Genomic DNA, 13,586 nt, shown 5'->3' with positions numbered 1-13,586 from the left:
TGCCACTTTGCTTCAAGCCATTCTCTACCTGTCATGGGTTCCACTGCTCAGTCAATTGCCACTGGCAGTCAAGACTTTGCCGCCCTCGCTGGCTTGTTTTGCACCGACGGCGTTGAGAGAAACCTGCTTGCGGCCCAGTACGGATATGCTTCCGTTGCTGCTTCGTCACTTTCCATTTTGGGATTACTTGGGCTCGTCAAGAGCACTGTCAAGGTTGCTATGGGTTTGGAGAAATGTAAGTTCCATCACGTCCAGATTGCAGTCCTGCTCCGTATCCTTCAACCGAGTGTTAAGTTTGGCAATGACGGTCACGCACGACTCGCCTCATATCATCTTCTAGAGATGGACACAGTTCTTCCTGGTGGATCATACATACAATACTTTAACAACGTGTCACTGACGAGGAACAGGTGTCACAGCTGGTTTCACGGTAGACTCATTACGAGGAAGATTCGGTTTCCTTCTCGATGAAACTGCCCCAATTGACCTGGTCGAATGCGACGTGGTCGAAGTATCCCTCTGGAATAAGTACTATCACATCAAGAAATCGAAGCAATACCTCCAAAAGGAACGAAATCCCATTGTGGTTGTCGGAAGCGACTGGCCAGGTGGACTCCATGGCATCACCGCCGTCAATCTCGGAAACGCCAGACGGGAACGGGCCTTCATACGACATCCACTTGTCATCGCCATGCTTGCCTTGGTTTGCTCGGGAGCAACAGCATGGCTTCTACTGATAGTTAGCACCGAGCGAAGCTGGGTGACAACCGTTGCGGTTCCCGGCCTGCACGCGAGCCTACTCCTGATGCTAGCCATACCACTTCTTCACGATCACCAGACGAATCGGCCGGCCAGACATATCAGCGCCGCCAAGTACAAAGCCCTCTTTACTGGTATGGACGACATTGCAACCCGGCTACGATTCCTCCAATCCCGCGTCAACGGAGGAGATGTGCTTCACTTCCGCGGCAGCACTGCACTGGTGGATCCTGGCTTTATGCCGGTGCCAGCAATAATCCTATCGGCCTTCTGCGCTGTCGCATATATTTGCCAGTATGCAGTTCTCAAGGAGGCTTCAAGCACGAGAGCTTTCCTATGGATAGGCGCGCAAGCAGCACTCGCACTAATTCGTGTTGGGCTGTGGGCTTGGAATCCTTCTTTCGACGACCCAAGAACCGAGCAGACCGAGTTCGCCCTCGTCAAAAACGATGCCTCCGAATCAATCACCTTCGCTGAGCTCGTTTGTGCATCCTCTAGTACAGAATTCAAGCTGGAGGAAAAGTTCTGGAAGTTTCTTGCTTCTAACGACATATACAACATACTGAGATACGCATTGGAGTTCGAGTGGGAGCACAGCTTTACCCCGATTGACATCATCTCCCTTCTCTTCATGGATCTTGGGCGCATACTAAGAAACAGAGTATCATCGGAAGAGGAGAAGAAAGAGCTTGATGCCATCCTCAACGGCCTCCCATTGCGAATCGGGTTATACATCAACAACAAGAATTACGTGCGCCCCTTCATCATGACGGAAACTTCCTACACGTTGGTTCCATCCGAGTACAGCTATGCGTTGACGACAAGATGGTGCTGGGTGCAAGTTACTAGAGAGGACGATAAATACGGGTTTTCTCCCTGTCGCGGCTTCGCGGTCAAAGAGGATGGCGACCAGGTCCATCTTCGTGGACCCTCAGACTGCCACCGACAGTGTACGCACGATGCAGAATTAGTTCCCGGTCTAGTATCGTGCCGTAAAGGATGTCCGTTTAAGAAGTCCACACAAAACCACCTCGACCACGATGATCTCAAAAGCCTCGCGGACAAGATGAAGCGTATCGCTAGGCTCCAAGCATATCTCGAAAAGAAGAACTCGTCTCCCAGCTCACCTGGCCGACCCGACGTATACCTTACTGCCACCCCAGGAACAACAACACGCAAGGGCCTCTACTGTGATCCAGCGCACCGCCACGGTGGCACACTCAGCGACAAAGGCTTCGACTTCGTTAGCGGTCTTGCGAGTATCGCAAACTATATCGACCACGGATTTGCAGAGCAGCAACGCGAGAAGCACTCTATTAAGGATATTGGACTGGATTCGTGGAACTCTTTCACAGACTCACTCCGCCTTCCAAGTCGCCTTGAAAGTCATAGGGAACACCTTCGTGACTATTCCGTGTCGTCCCTCGATAGTTCTCTCTGGAAAGCCGAAATTGGCTCCATTGCCAAGCCGTCTACTTCCATACCTCCTGGTCTAAGGACTGCTTCTCCGTTCCATTTTGTTTGAGCGGGATGCTCCTACATATGGAGGCTTGAGTGATGCAGTAGCCATTGAAGCCCGACGCAACTGTGCGATAAAGTTTCCAAGCTCTTCATTTATTTCGAACCCACCTTTCGGTTTATTCCTCATCCGCACGATCTGGTCGGTTATCCTCTGTAGCATATGGGCGGCCTCTCTGCGTTAAGGTTGAAAATGTCAGACGGTTAATTTTGTATCTACTTGTACAATTATCAAACCGGGCGTGGGCCTCCAGGTAATAATTTTCCCACGACACTCAATCAAATCGCCTCATCAGAGATACTAGCATGTGGATAGCCCGAATTCAATTTTTCATCTTACTAACATCCTCCTAAGGTCCTCCCATCGATCCACTCAAAGCAAGGGTATACGAGCACCACCACCACCAGAACATTACGCAGCTCTCATTCGATATCAATGCAAAGCCCTATCACAATGGATGCCTAGTCCTCCATCACTTTCTCTGGCATCTCGGTCGTGCTACCACGTCTGAATATGCTCAAGATAGACCCCTTCCGTTCTTTTACAGAGTTCGTGGACCAGACGCTGCTGCGGCGGCGAGGTTCTGGGGAAGCGTTAAGAGACAGGGCACGAATGACAAGGGGGTTGATTGAGATTGGCATACGTTCAGGAGGCATACTGGCGAGGGTCTCTTTTGCTGCTTCGACGACTGAGGGGCGGCCTGGGATGGATGTGTTAATTGTGCAAGGCTAGAAGGATGATGAGCAAAGGGTATAGCAAGCATACGCAAATTCCCAGCGCCGCCGCGGCCGTAGGAAGTGTGGCGTTCAGTCTCAGCCATGGTGTATGATGGGTGCACGTGTTCCGGGTTCTTTTCTCCTCAATATACGACTTGGTAGCAGCGTTTATTATATGATGATGTAGACTTTCGATATGACCGGCCGCCAGTGAGGCAACCCTCCCACCTAAATACCTCCCCGGCCCACCCTGATCGTCCACAGCCTCCGCATATCACGCCTCAGCAGCCGACGACGCAGCGCCCGATTCGCTTGATACGCCTGGGAAAGGTGACTGTTTGACGCACCCCGCAAATCGCGCACCACTTGCAGCCGGAAGGGGTCCTGGGGGAGCTCCACTCGTCAAAGCTCCGCCACCTGCACAGGTAAAAGCAATCATCCCAATCCTCACCTCCATCTCCATCCTCAACTCCCTCCCTACATCCCCCCTTTCCCAACCTCACTTCTCCAATTTCTAAAACACAACGCCCTCCACCAACCTCACCAATTCATACATAACACGAGATTTATCGACGATACAATGCACCCGCGTCATTCCACCACCTCACGCTCACGCAACGCCCACTCCTGCATCCAATTAGCTGTGCAGTGTCTATCGCAGCCCTGCCCAGCGCCACTAAGCCACTCAAGCTTCGGCTAGCGCGGGATCCGCGGGCTTGGCCAGTGGGGACGCGGGAGCTTATCAGTGACGCAGGACGGCGCGAGCTTTTGAGCGTCGAGGTGTGCGCGAGTGTGCGGGGGAGGGGTCGCGTGAGTGTGGAGCGAGGGGATGACGTGAAAGAGAGACGGAATAGAAATCTGGAGCGGCTGGTTGAAGAAGAGAAGCTACGTGGTACAGTGGTTGCGAAGGAGCAAAGAGAGGGTCACGTGGTGTCGCTTAAGCCGCCTGGTATAGCACTCAGTATCAGAACGGGGCCTGATGCACGTTCACGGATGCAGTGGGAAGCGCGAGGGAAGGTGGATGGGTATGTAGGTATTTGGGGCTTGTTATGCCTGGTTGTGTAAATGGGGTTCTAGTTCCGCATGCGGGGTATTATGTGCAAGTATAGTGGGTAGGGGTATCCAGCAACTCCTTCGTGGTATCCTGAGTCGTGGACGCACGTGTCGAATCCGTAAATTCCAAATGTAGGTATCCTCCCGCCCATTCAACGCCGTTCTCGTTTGTGAATCTCACAGACCCTCGTCCTCGTAATAGTTACTCTCTTTCGTCGCTTGCTCCTGCAATCGCACGGCCATGCCGTCGCATATTCGTCCACAAAGCTTTTCGAATCCAGGGGTAATGCGGTCCCGCAGCGCGGGAAAGGTGGAGAAAAGCGAGAGAAGCTCGCGGAGCCTTCCAGAGACGGCTTGCTGCAGCGTGATCGAGAAGTGGTATGGGCTGCAGGTTACCCCCTCTGCTGGCGGAAGTACCGTGTTGAAGACCTGTTCCATAACCGTCACCTCGGAGCAGGTAATGGGGTTGAAGCGGCGCTCAGAATAGGTAGAGGCCTCCTCTTTGGCCTTAAATTCATTGTACCAATCAACCAGGATGGCGCAGTTTATCGTCACTGGTCGGTCAAAAGGTCCGAAGACTGGCGGAGGTGTGATTGTACGTGGAGGCGGCGGGCGGATTGCTTTTCGGCAAGCTGGGCAAGGCTTAGGTGGACTGCTCGACTCGACCCACTTCTTAATGCATTCCCGGCCGAAGCAGTGATTACATTCTAGCCGGACAGCTCTATCAGAGCCCTTATATGTGAAGTCGTCAAAGCAGATCAAACAGCGCTTGTCTTCGTCGGAGTCGCCCAGCTCGTCGCGCCATACATCCGTTAATCGCGAATCAATTGGAGGGGTTTTCCACTTCTTCATCCCGTTGTAGCTGTCCAGTCTCCCGATCTTCTCCATAGCAAGCTGGACAGAATGGTACGCTCGGTCCGTCTTTGCGAGTCGTAGAGTCTCCAGCCGCTCCCACCATACCTTGAGAGGCTGTTGCTGACGCTCCGCCTGCCGTTTCAGACGAGCGCCCAACTCCGTCCATTTGCCAAGCGTCATCGAGTAGTCTTCCGACTCGCGCACGGGGATGAGGCCTCCGTCGGCGAGGTTTATATCCGTAGTTCGTGATATGAAGAACTGGAAGTAACCAGTCACGAGCCCTAATGTGGTCGACCCTTCATATTTGCTCACCCGATCCATATCATGCTCTAGCCGCTCCGCTGCATGGCAGCTTTGTCCGTTAGCGGCCTGCTCGTTCTCGTACCTGTACTGCTCGACCCGTTCTCTCTTGATGAAATCGCTGGACATAGGGCGTGCTGCTGCTTCGGTGATTGAATAGTACATGCAGTCTTCCGGTCTCGAGGAAGATGGTCCGGGGTCTGGTTCCATCCTGTTCTCTTGATTGTCTGGTCGGAAAAGTCGTAGTATGAAAGGCTCATCTCGAGAAGAGTCGTAAATGGATCTACATCTCTCTAGTAGTGCGCTGTCCGGGCAGAGATACTGAGTGAAATGGTGCGGTCTGCTTCGCTCGCCGTTGTCTTGAAAGCGATGTTGGCCGAATGAGCTAACGAGATGTTGCGACTGTGCGTCGTTTGACATCCTGAATAATTTGGTTTTATGGGGTATTTGGGCTGTCGAATGTAGATGTGGACGCTTTGCGTCAAGCTCGTCCTGGCAGTAGTGGTTGATGTCGCGGTGTAGATTATAGTAGACGCGCTGAAAGTAAGTTGAGTGTCTGCTTTGAGCAAGCACACGAGGATGTTCAGTGGCCGTTTCCGAAGCTGTCGCAAGCCTAGGAAACGTTATAATAGGGAGGTTAACGACATTATTCAAGCAGAATCCATTGTCAGATTAGCCAGGGTAGTAGAAGGAGATCGAGTAGAGGAGTCCCCGCGAGAAACATCCACTGGCTTTCGCCGTTCAAGACCACCTCAGCGTTTCTTTCCCTGAGGCAGAAGGAGATGTAGTAGCTTGCTACCTGAGTTAGGCCACGAAGCTGATGTGGTGTTGTTGCCTGCAGGTGTGAGGCTAGTGGCGGACGGTTGGAACGGACCTAGCACTAGTCCTAATCGGCTACTAGCGCAGATGACTCCTCTCAGTCCGCGATCTCATCCTATATCCCCTATCACATACTCACCAGGAACCACACCTCCCATCTCCCACTACGAATAATTACTCACGTAATTGCCTAGATATACTGACTTGTAATGATGCCATCTATCGCCATTGCAATCCGCGAATCCAAATCCCCAAATTCCTGTAACTTCTGCCCATGTACTGTCCAAACGCTTGATTGATAATTCAAGTCTTAAAGAGGAAAAATTATTTTCTCCTTCTCATCATATAGATATCATAGCTAAATGCAGCGTACCAGTGTACCGTCACCTTCTATGAAGCTCGCAGCGTCTCAAGATATCCTTTTACCAGCCAAACCAGCCGTGTAGTCTCCTTCATTCTTTCGTATATAGGATTGCATTCCGAGTGTATCGCTGTATCCTCCGGGGAACCCATCAGGAACGCAGAAGACCTTAGCCACCGGCGACCGCTTAGTTGCCAATTTCGCCTTCGACATCATGGCGATTGCTTTAGCGTACTTCCCAGAGAACACCGACTAATCACTCGAACCTGAGAGCCAAAAACTCTCTAGTTCTCATGGAAATGTATATCAATATTCTGAGACGAAAATAGGGCTACCTCGACTTTGATCTCTGGAAAAGCTGCGACTATAGCCAGTTGACTCCTGAAAGGTCTCCTCGTCATGTGATATACACATTCACCTCGACTACCAAGTCGACAATAACACCACCTAAACTGTAAGATGTGCTAAGCACTCACTAGTATGTCACATTCACCCCTCAGGAGGCCTGCCTTGTCCTGTTTAAAGCCTGCTGCACAACTCCTAATGCACCATTTCCCAAGGACGAGCTTATTTATCACCCCCCCTTTCTCTAATTATCACCCCCCTTTTCTCTATTCATCACCCCCCCTCGATTAGGCCTAGCTCCGGCCCGTATGAATATTGTTCCACCAATTAAACTCACTCGCTTGCCCGCTCGTGCTCAATACGGAATTTACATCACCTACGCACTCGGTTGTGATGCATTAACACCACTTCCTCTACATTAACAGCCTCATCACTATAGCCCTCCGGGCCCCCCCTTGGAGCCGCTACGCGTCCGTAGAGGAGGGCATGAAGTCTATCAACACTTGGGCCAAGCGGGAAAGATACGCGATTATTAAATACAGCAAGAAAATGGACAAGCGCACGCCCCCTTAGGTGCGGAAAGTGCTTGTTTAATGTGATTATGCCGGCACCTATATGTCAGCCAGCAGGAAGCGGAACACCCGTACAAAGAAGTCTAATTACCTTATGAAAGGAGCCTTTACAAGAGACCTATAAGTAGGTGATTGGTTCTTTGAAGTTAATGTTTCTATTCACAATCACGAGCCGTATGATCCTGAGGATGGCACTCCAGCCGTGCATTGAGACGGTATGGATGAGGCTACAGTTTAGACGATACAGAATCAGCTCAACGGAGGCACGCCCGTAGGTGCTATCTTCAACAACCTTATCGCTGAGGGCCCTGAGGATGCCCCCCCCTATGTCCACGCCTGAGGAGGAGGCTGCTCGTAGTGAAGGAACCGGTGCAGCAGGAGGATATTCGGGTGTGAGGCCATGGTATACAGGCCTAGTCGGCGTTCCTTTTAGTCAGCAATTGGACGGTGGCCATCTAGGCGCTTTCCGCTTCTAGACTAGCTAGAGTAGATAGAGCGAATAGACTCCTGTTGGCCTAGATAATGCATCCTTTCCGATTCGTGTATATATACTCTCCATTTTACGCAGGAGGCAAGCGAGTGAGTTTGATTGGTGGAACAATATTCATACGGGCCGGAGCTAGGCCTAATCGAGGGGGGGTGATGAATAGAGAAAAGGGGGGTGATAATTAGAGAAAGGGGGGGTGATAAATAAGCTCGTCCTTTCCCAACCATCAACTTGGTACCACCATCCCCATCACCAAAAGCATTCCCCTTCTAGGAATCGTCTTTTCACCAAAGTCGAGCTTGCTCTCCATCTCCGCATTTCAGGGAAAACCCACCCCCACAACAGTCCTACGCTACTGTTCAGCACCGACATAGCAGAGGAAGTTCCTCGTTTTAACAGATATAGGTCTACAAGAAGCTAACAGAGAAGGTCGCGGACTTCCTGATCGACAATTCCGGATACACACCTCCGCTACCGAAGGATAATCGCTCAACGCCTTTGCAAAAGGTTCCGAACACGAAGACCTATCTCAAACTGACTGAGATCATTGTTGAATCAGGACCGCCCCCGATACAGGTTATATGTCTCCGAAAGAAACATACGGCGAACTTTACTGCGTTGTCAGCAGTGGACTTGGAAACTCGACAAAAAACCTGAGTCATGTATATTTCACCTCAGTGCTTGAAAGAGTACGGGATGATTTGCACAACCACCAAAAGCACATCTCCGCGGATTCTACGTCGATCGAGGATGTCCCCACTATTCCAGAGCCAGATAAGAGTCTTGCAATCTTGCCAGGGCAGACTTCCGTGACCCATATGGATGAGCTTGTCGAGCTCGACGACGTCCATCCAGACACCGCCTCCGCTGTCGCTGCTGAAGAAGAGATGACAGTCGATCTGGATTCCGAACGACAATTCGTAATTGATCTCTTCCTTGACGATCTCATGGAGGTCCGAGTTTACCTTCGTGGCATTTGGGCGATGTACACAGAGCGGAGGATAACCGTGGTCACTGCTTCGCTTGTCACCAACTTTGCGATTGACATCTTGAAGAAGGCCGTAGTGGATTTACACGAGGACATGTCACAACTAATAGTCCCGCCAATCATCGATTGCTGGAGCCAGCTCTGCAAAGAGGCAGGCGTTTCGGTAGATTTGTCTCCACCCGAGAAATCCGCCCAGTTGCCTTCGTTACTCGTCGCCGCAGACAGAATGTATATTCAGGTCTTGGTACACCATCCCAACGCTTTTCTTGTCCCGACTCTCCTCAAAGAGATGGGACGGCTGGGGGAACATCGACCAGACGCATCGTTTCTGCTGGAAGACCAGTTAACGGAATGGCTCTCTGTCAGCACAGCATCAGACGTTAAGGAGGAGTGGAATCATTTTGCTTTGCAAATTCTCATCGACATCCACGATGTTTTGAAGATGTCAATCGAGGACCCCTTCGCAGACCCTACCACAGTAATGGAAAACACCCTTACGTCCATTGAGGACTTCACTTATCGTGATAATGTGCTAGGGGTGTGGAAACATACGGAGCCGACATTGAAGAGCTCGTGGGACTAGGTCAGGATATCCTAGACAGTGTATCACCCGATTGTGTTGCCGAGGCCGTTGGAAAGGCCAATAAAAATCAAAGATTACGGTCCGCGACGTCTAAAACGCGACGCAACAAGAAGGGGAAGTGACGCGCCAAAAAGTCCGAAGTTCCCTCAAGAGCGAAAGAACCTCCTCCGTCATACTTTTTATATGGTAGCAACCCGATTCTATGTGGAGTCAATGTTTATGGCATGCAAGCGGCTTTGCAGAAGCTCAGCATCACTCGACTTGTGCACCACGCGCATGGCCTCTCCGTCATCCACCTATATAATACCCTCATACAAAGTGGGTTTCTCAACGACATGTGGCAAGATCTCGAGTATCTTATCAACCTCCATACGCCTCATCGATTATTTGTAGGCTCGCGCCCAGCGAAGCCAGAGGAATTTTCCAGTCGCTCACATCTAGTCTGCGGCGTGCCCGCCGTGCAAGTTGCTAAAAGTCGAGGGCGTTTGACCACCACTGACCGCTTCCAATTCGCCAATCACGATACTCGTCGGAAGAGACGGTTCCAAATCGAGAGCCCGCTTATGCTGCTCCTGCGCGAACGATATCTCGGCGATCTCTTTCCGATGGCGGTTCAGAATCTCAGTGCTTACCTTGTCCGAAAGTTGGACGAGAAGGCAGCGGCTCTTGAACCTGATGCACAAACGAGACCGTCTCAAGGTCTCACCCCTGGTGAAGACACTAATTCAGCTGGCAAGCTACCCGAAAAGAAAATGAAGAACAAGAAGGGCAAACACAAGAAACCCGAGCTTGGGGATAAGGTATTCAACACCCAACGCCCACCGAGCAAGTACTCGGCGACCGAAGTGCTGTCTACTCTCACGGAGGAACTTATCAAAGAAGAACCCCACACGAACTTCGACTATCTCGCATTACACCACCGATGCGTCATGCTTCTGATCTCGATCCAGCTCTTCTTTCGGTCGGAGTGCCCGATAATGGGTACAAGAGCTGACGGACTCCCGCCGCATATGCTGCCGGCCTTAGCGTTCACAATCATGAACCTGTATTCCGCGGAACCGGAATCTCGTGCGCATAAAGATATGATGATTGGGATTGCGCGAATCATGAAGACAGGTATCACGAAGGCTGGTAGGGCAGAGCTGGACCGGTTGGAGGACGTGTATTGATGCCGGAGTTTGCCTGCTTTGCACTTGCTCTCGTGCAGTGAGCAGTCTTTCAAGAGTCATACGTTTCGGTAGTTAACGGATGCTTATCCATGTTTCAAATATGCAGACGAAGTACTTTTGTATCGCCATTAGTGTGATGTTTCTTATATTTGGGCACAAGAAATAAGAAATATACAACATATTTATACAATTAACCGTCTACGTTTAAGGAAGAATTCATAGTCCACTATGGATGATGGCACAGAACCTAGCGGTCTGTGCCATGCAAACGCTGGGCCCTGAGTCAGGTGCTCTAGGTTGTTGGTCTCGGGTCTATGGACATGTTGAGCTAACCCTGACCTTGGAGCAGCCCTCTCCACCTAGAATGCTGCTACTGACTATTCGTATCCATGGCTATGCACGGCGTCGTATCTCGATTCTAGTATAAAGGAAACTCGTGGGTGCGGGCGTTCCTTGCGACCGCGTTGCTACATGGTGTGTTTATGTGATGCTGCAGGTGACTGATTATACTCTAGCTGAGTTCGCGGCTAAGATGTTATGAAATGATGATAAAATGACCACTATATTGCTCCAAAATGCATATGGAGGGAATGAAGTTTGTGCTTGCACAAGTTGCACTTGTTTCGCGTGGTTTAGTTTCAAGAGTGGAAGGATGAGACGGAGTATGCGGAGAGGAGATAGTCAAGATGTACATTTTATCAACAATCCGCATGTTCCATGTTATTGAAACAATACTCATATTGATAAGAAGCCAGACCTAAAGAGCTGGCTCCATAAAGCCAGACTAGGAGACTCGCAGGTACAAAAGTGACGAAAAGGGTACTAAAAGGGGCACGCAGCGTGTTAGGGGTAATTAGATCCCAGGACCCAAAACACAACAAATTGCCTGCCATTGTGTGACTGCTATAATCTCTACCTCCTCTAATGTGCATAGGTATTTATGTGTAAGAGCCTTTGCGTGGTTCCGATGAAGTGATCTCTTCTCGTCGCCCTCAGCGCGATTTCGGTCGCGCGACCTCACCTGCGAACGACGCCACTTGCGTCACAACCAAAAATTACCTTGAATAGCCGCCCAAAGTTGTTGCCCTGCTACCTGCCCGCGCAGCGTCTTGGCGCCCACAAGATTTCCTGCCTTCTTATAAAAGGCCCTCCCCCCCCAAACGCAGCCTGCTCTTCACCAACCTGCCTCACAACGATGAAGATGAGTCCTCCCCTCTCATTGGCACTATTACTCGGGGGGTGCGGATGCGTGTATACACGTGCAAGCACTCCGTAAGGGAGGAGCCGAGTAACCACAGCGGCTGACCAAAGGCAGGGGGAACAACGGTTGTCTTCGCCTCAGAAGCACTGGGTATCCCCGACCGGCCAAGTGGGGACATTGCGTCAAGGAGAGGTGCCCAGAGAGGGGCAGATTCCCGTCGGTGTATACGTTCCGGGGAATATTTGGAACCGGTCCTTTTTGGACGCGCTCTCTGCCTTTGGGTATGAAGCACCAGTCCGTCGCTCGCATTGCACTATCGCGAGTTGACTTCGAAGGACACCCTCTCTTAGGCCTTCGGGCCGGAGAGTTATTTGAAACTTGTCCAACTGGCTCTGGACGCTCTGTTTTTGGCAGACTTTTCTTCCGTCTTTTTTCATTGGTTCTTCCGCCTTGTGTGGAAAACTGAACAAGAACACCCAGTCATAGTATCCGTTGACTTTGCTACATACCTTGGCCTCGGCCTCAACCTTGACCTCTCTCTGCACGTCTCTCTCCGCGTCTCCCTCTACCTGTCCTTCCAACTCTTCCTCGGCTCCGAACTTCTCCTTCGCTTCGACTGATCCCTTGCCTCGACCTTTCCTTCGACCTTTTCTTCCACCTTCTCAGCAGCTGGTGCTACCTCCGCCATGTCCGCCACCACGGCCCCCTCGGAGAGCATTTCCACCCCCACAGCTATCCTCGTCCTCCCTCTGCCCTAGCAACTCTGCACCAGCAACCCGTACTTCAGCAGCCTCAGCACCAATCCTTGCAACCATAAGCGGCGGTGGCGGCGGCTACGAGGAAAAAGCTTGCTCGACAAGGCGCAGGCGTGTGAACGGGATTACACGAGTCGGTCTCTCCCGCAACAGGAATAGTGGTGACTCAGCTTCTCCCTCTCCCATGTGAGACTCTAGAAAGTCCGGCGGAATATAGTCCGGATGAGGAGAAGCTTCGTAGGAAAGGATGAAGGTGATGGAAAGAAGGCGGAGAAGGAAAGTACAAGGGAGCAGTCGTCGACGACTCGGTAGAAGATGATCTAAGTGGTAGGAAGCGCGATACGAAAAGGATGATGGGGACGAAGAAGAGAGGTGGATGCTGATCCGAGACGTCCAAGGAGACGTACACGAGAGCAGTCGCCGACTATTCAGATTTGAAAGTCTTAGCCGTACAACACTGTTAATTTCCTACCAGCTCTCGGCATCTTGCTCGGGAGCTTACTAAAGAGGGACTTCACTTTCGCTGTATGAACTTCCCTCACGGCTTGGATATGTCTTACTTCTCCTCGCTATCCGCACGTTCATCGACACTGTGTCTTCGCCATCGAGGGGATGTTTTGAAGGGTTGTGAAGATGAAATACTAGCAGGCGTTGTTGTCTATGCTGGACCTCTATGTGGCGTCCCCGGAGGACCTTAATGTTAAAGAGATAGTTCACGTTGCTGCGCTCATGAAGAAGGTTAATTGAGAAGACGGGCGCTTCGGTAGACCCGGCAGCCTGACCAAGCATGATTTGGAACATCTCTTGATAAGCGGGCCATCCCGTTGGAGACCATCGACATGGGTCACAGTAAGGCGAGCGCCGGTACACTGGATACGAGATCAAAGCACAAGTCGAATCCTGCGGGAGTACATCTTGAAAGGCGGAGAAGGCTGGCAGATTGGACAGAGCAGCTACAGGGTAGCTTAACATAAAAGAGGAAGCCGGTCAGAAATGACAAGGATAAGGAAGATTGGGGCTTGAAGTTCACCTGGGATACGCTGCCGGTGGATAGATAGCCCCCGTAGGTTGGGGCACATTGGGCCAGGGTTGGATCGCGAGAAG

General features: G+C 51.2%; 6 protein-coding genes across 6 annotated transcripts; 4 read left to right on the top strand and 2 right to left on the bottom strand.

Moving 5' to 3' along the window:
- Window positions 1-16: 16 nt before the first annotated feature.
- BDZ99DRAFT_551619 (uncharacterized protein) lies at window positions 17-2,552 on the top strand. Its single transcript, XM_033727030.1, has 2 exons — window positions 17-235; window positions 411-2,552. The coding sequence occupies exons 1-2, from the start codon at window positions 34-36 to the stop codon at window positions 2,282-2,284; spliced, it is 2,076 nt and encodes a 691-aa protein (XP_033569257.1). The 5' UTR covers window positions 17-33; the 3' UTR covers window positions 2,285-2,552.
- Window positions 2,553-4,016: 1,464 nt separating this feature from the next.
- BDZ99DRAFT_469048 (uncharacterized protein) lies at window positions 4,017-5,507 on the bottom strand. The gene has a single exon (XM_033721409.1). It carries the CDS (start codon window positions 5,365-5,367, stop codon window positions 4,225-4,227), a length of 1,143 nt encoding a protein of 380 aa, XP_033569256.1. The 5' UTR covers window positions 5,368-5,507; the 3' UTR covers window positions 4,017-4,224.
- Window positions 5,508-7,426: 1,919 nt separating this feature from the next.
- BDZ99DRAFT_469047 (uncharacterized protein) lies at window positions 7,427-7,783 on the top strand (the record flags this gene model as incomplete). The annotated part of the gene is made up of 2 exons (XM_033721408.1): window positions 7,427-7,501; window positions 7,641-7,783. Coding segments are annotated over 2 exons (210 nt in total), but the record flags the coding sequence as incomplete, so codon positions are not given.
- Window positions 7,784-8,367: 584 nt separating this feature from the next.
- BDZ99DRAFT_576986 (uncharacterized protein) lies at window positions 8,368-9,357 on the top strand (the record flags this gene model as incomplete). The annotated part of the gene is made up of 1 exon (XM_033728636.1): window positions 8,368-9,357. The coding sequence occupies one exon, from the start codon at window positions 8,368-8,370 to the stop codon at window positions 9,355-9,357; it is 990 nt and encodes a 329-aa protein (XP_033569254.1).
- Window positions 9,358-9,692: 335 nt separating this feature from the next.
- Window positions 9,693-10,580, top strand: BDZ99DRAFT_551611 (uncharacterized protein; the record flags this gene model as incomplete). The annotated part of the gene is made up of 1 exon (XM_033727029.1): window positions 9,693-10,580. One exon carries the CDS (start codon window positions 9,693-9,695, stop codon window positions 10,524-10,526), a length of 834 nt encoding a protein of 277 aa, XP_033569253.1. The 3' UTR covers window positions 10,527-10,580.
- Window positions 10,581-11,754: 1,174 nt separating this feature from the next.
- On the bottom strand, window positions 11,755-13,454 carry BDZ99DRAFT_483023 (uncharacterized protein; the record flags this gene model as incomplete). The annotated part of the gene is made up of 5 exons (XM_033722542.1): window positions 11,755-12,189; window positions 12,237-12,373; window positions 12,407-12,560; window positions 12,890-12,906; window positions 13,043-13,454. The coding sequence occupies 5 exons, from the start codon at window positions 13,452-13,454 to the stop codon at window positions 11,755-11,757; spliced, it is 1,155 nt and encodes a 384-aa protein (XP_033569252.1).
- Window positions 13,455-13,586: the final 132 nt, after the last annotated feature.

Source organism: Mytilinidion resinicola, assembly GCF_010093595.1.
Source record: "Mytilinidion resinicola strain CBS 304.34 unplaced genomic scaffold BDZ99scaffold_33, whole genome shotgun sequence".
In the NCBI taxonomy this organism is placed as follows: Eukaryota; Fungi; Ascomycota; class Dothideomycetes; order Mytilinidiales; family Mytilinidiaceae; genus Mytilinidion; species Mytilinidion resinicola.
Note: the sequence above shows the minus strand (reverse complement) of the source record. Positions and strands in the feature narration are given on the sequence as shown.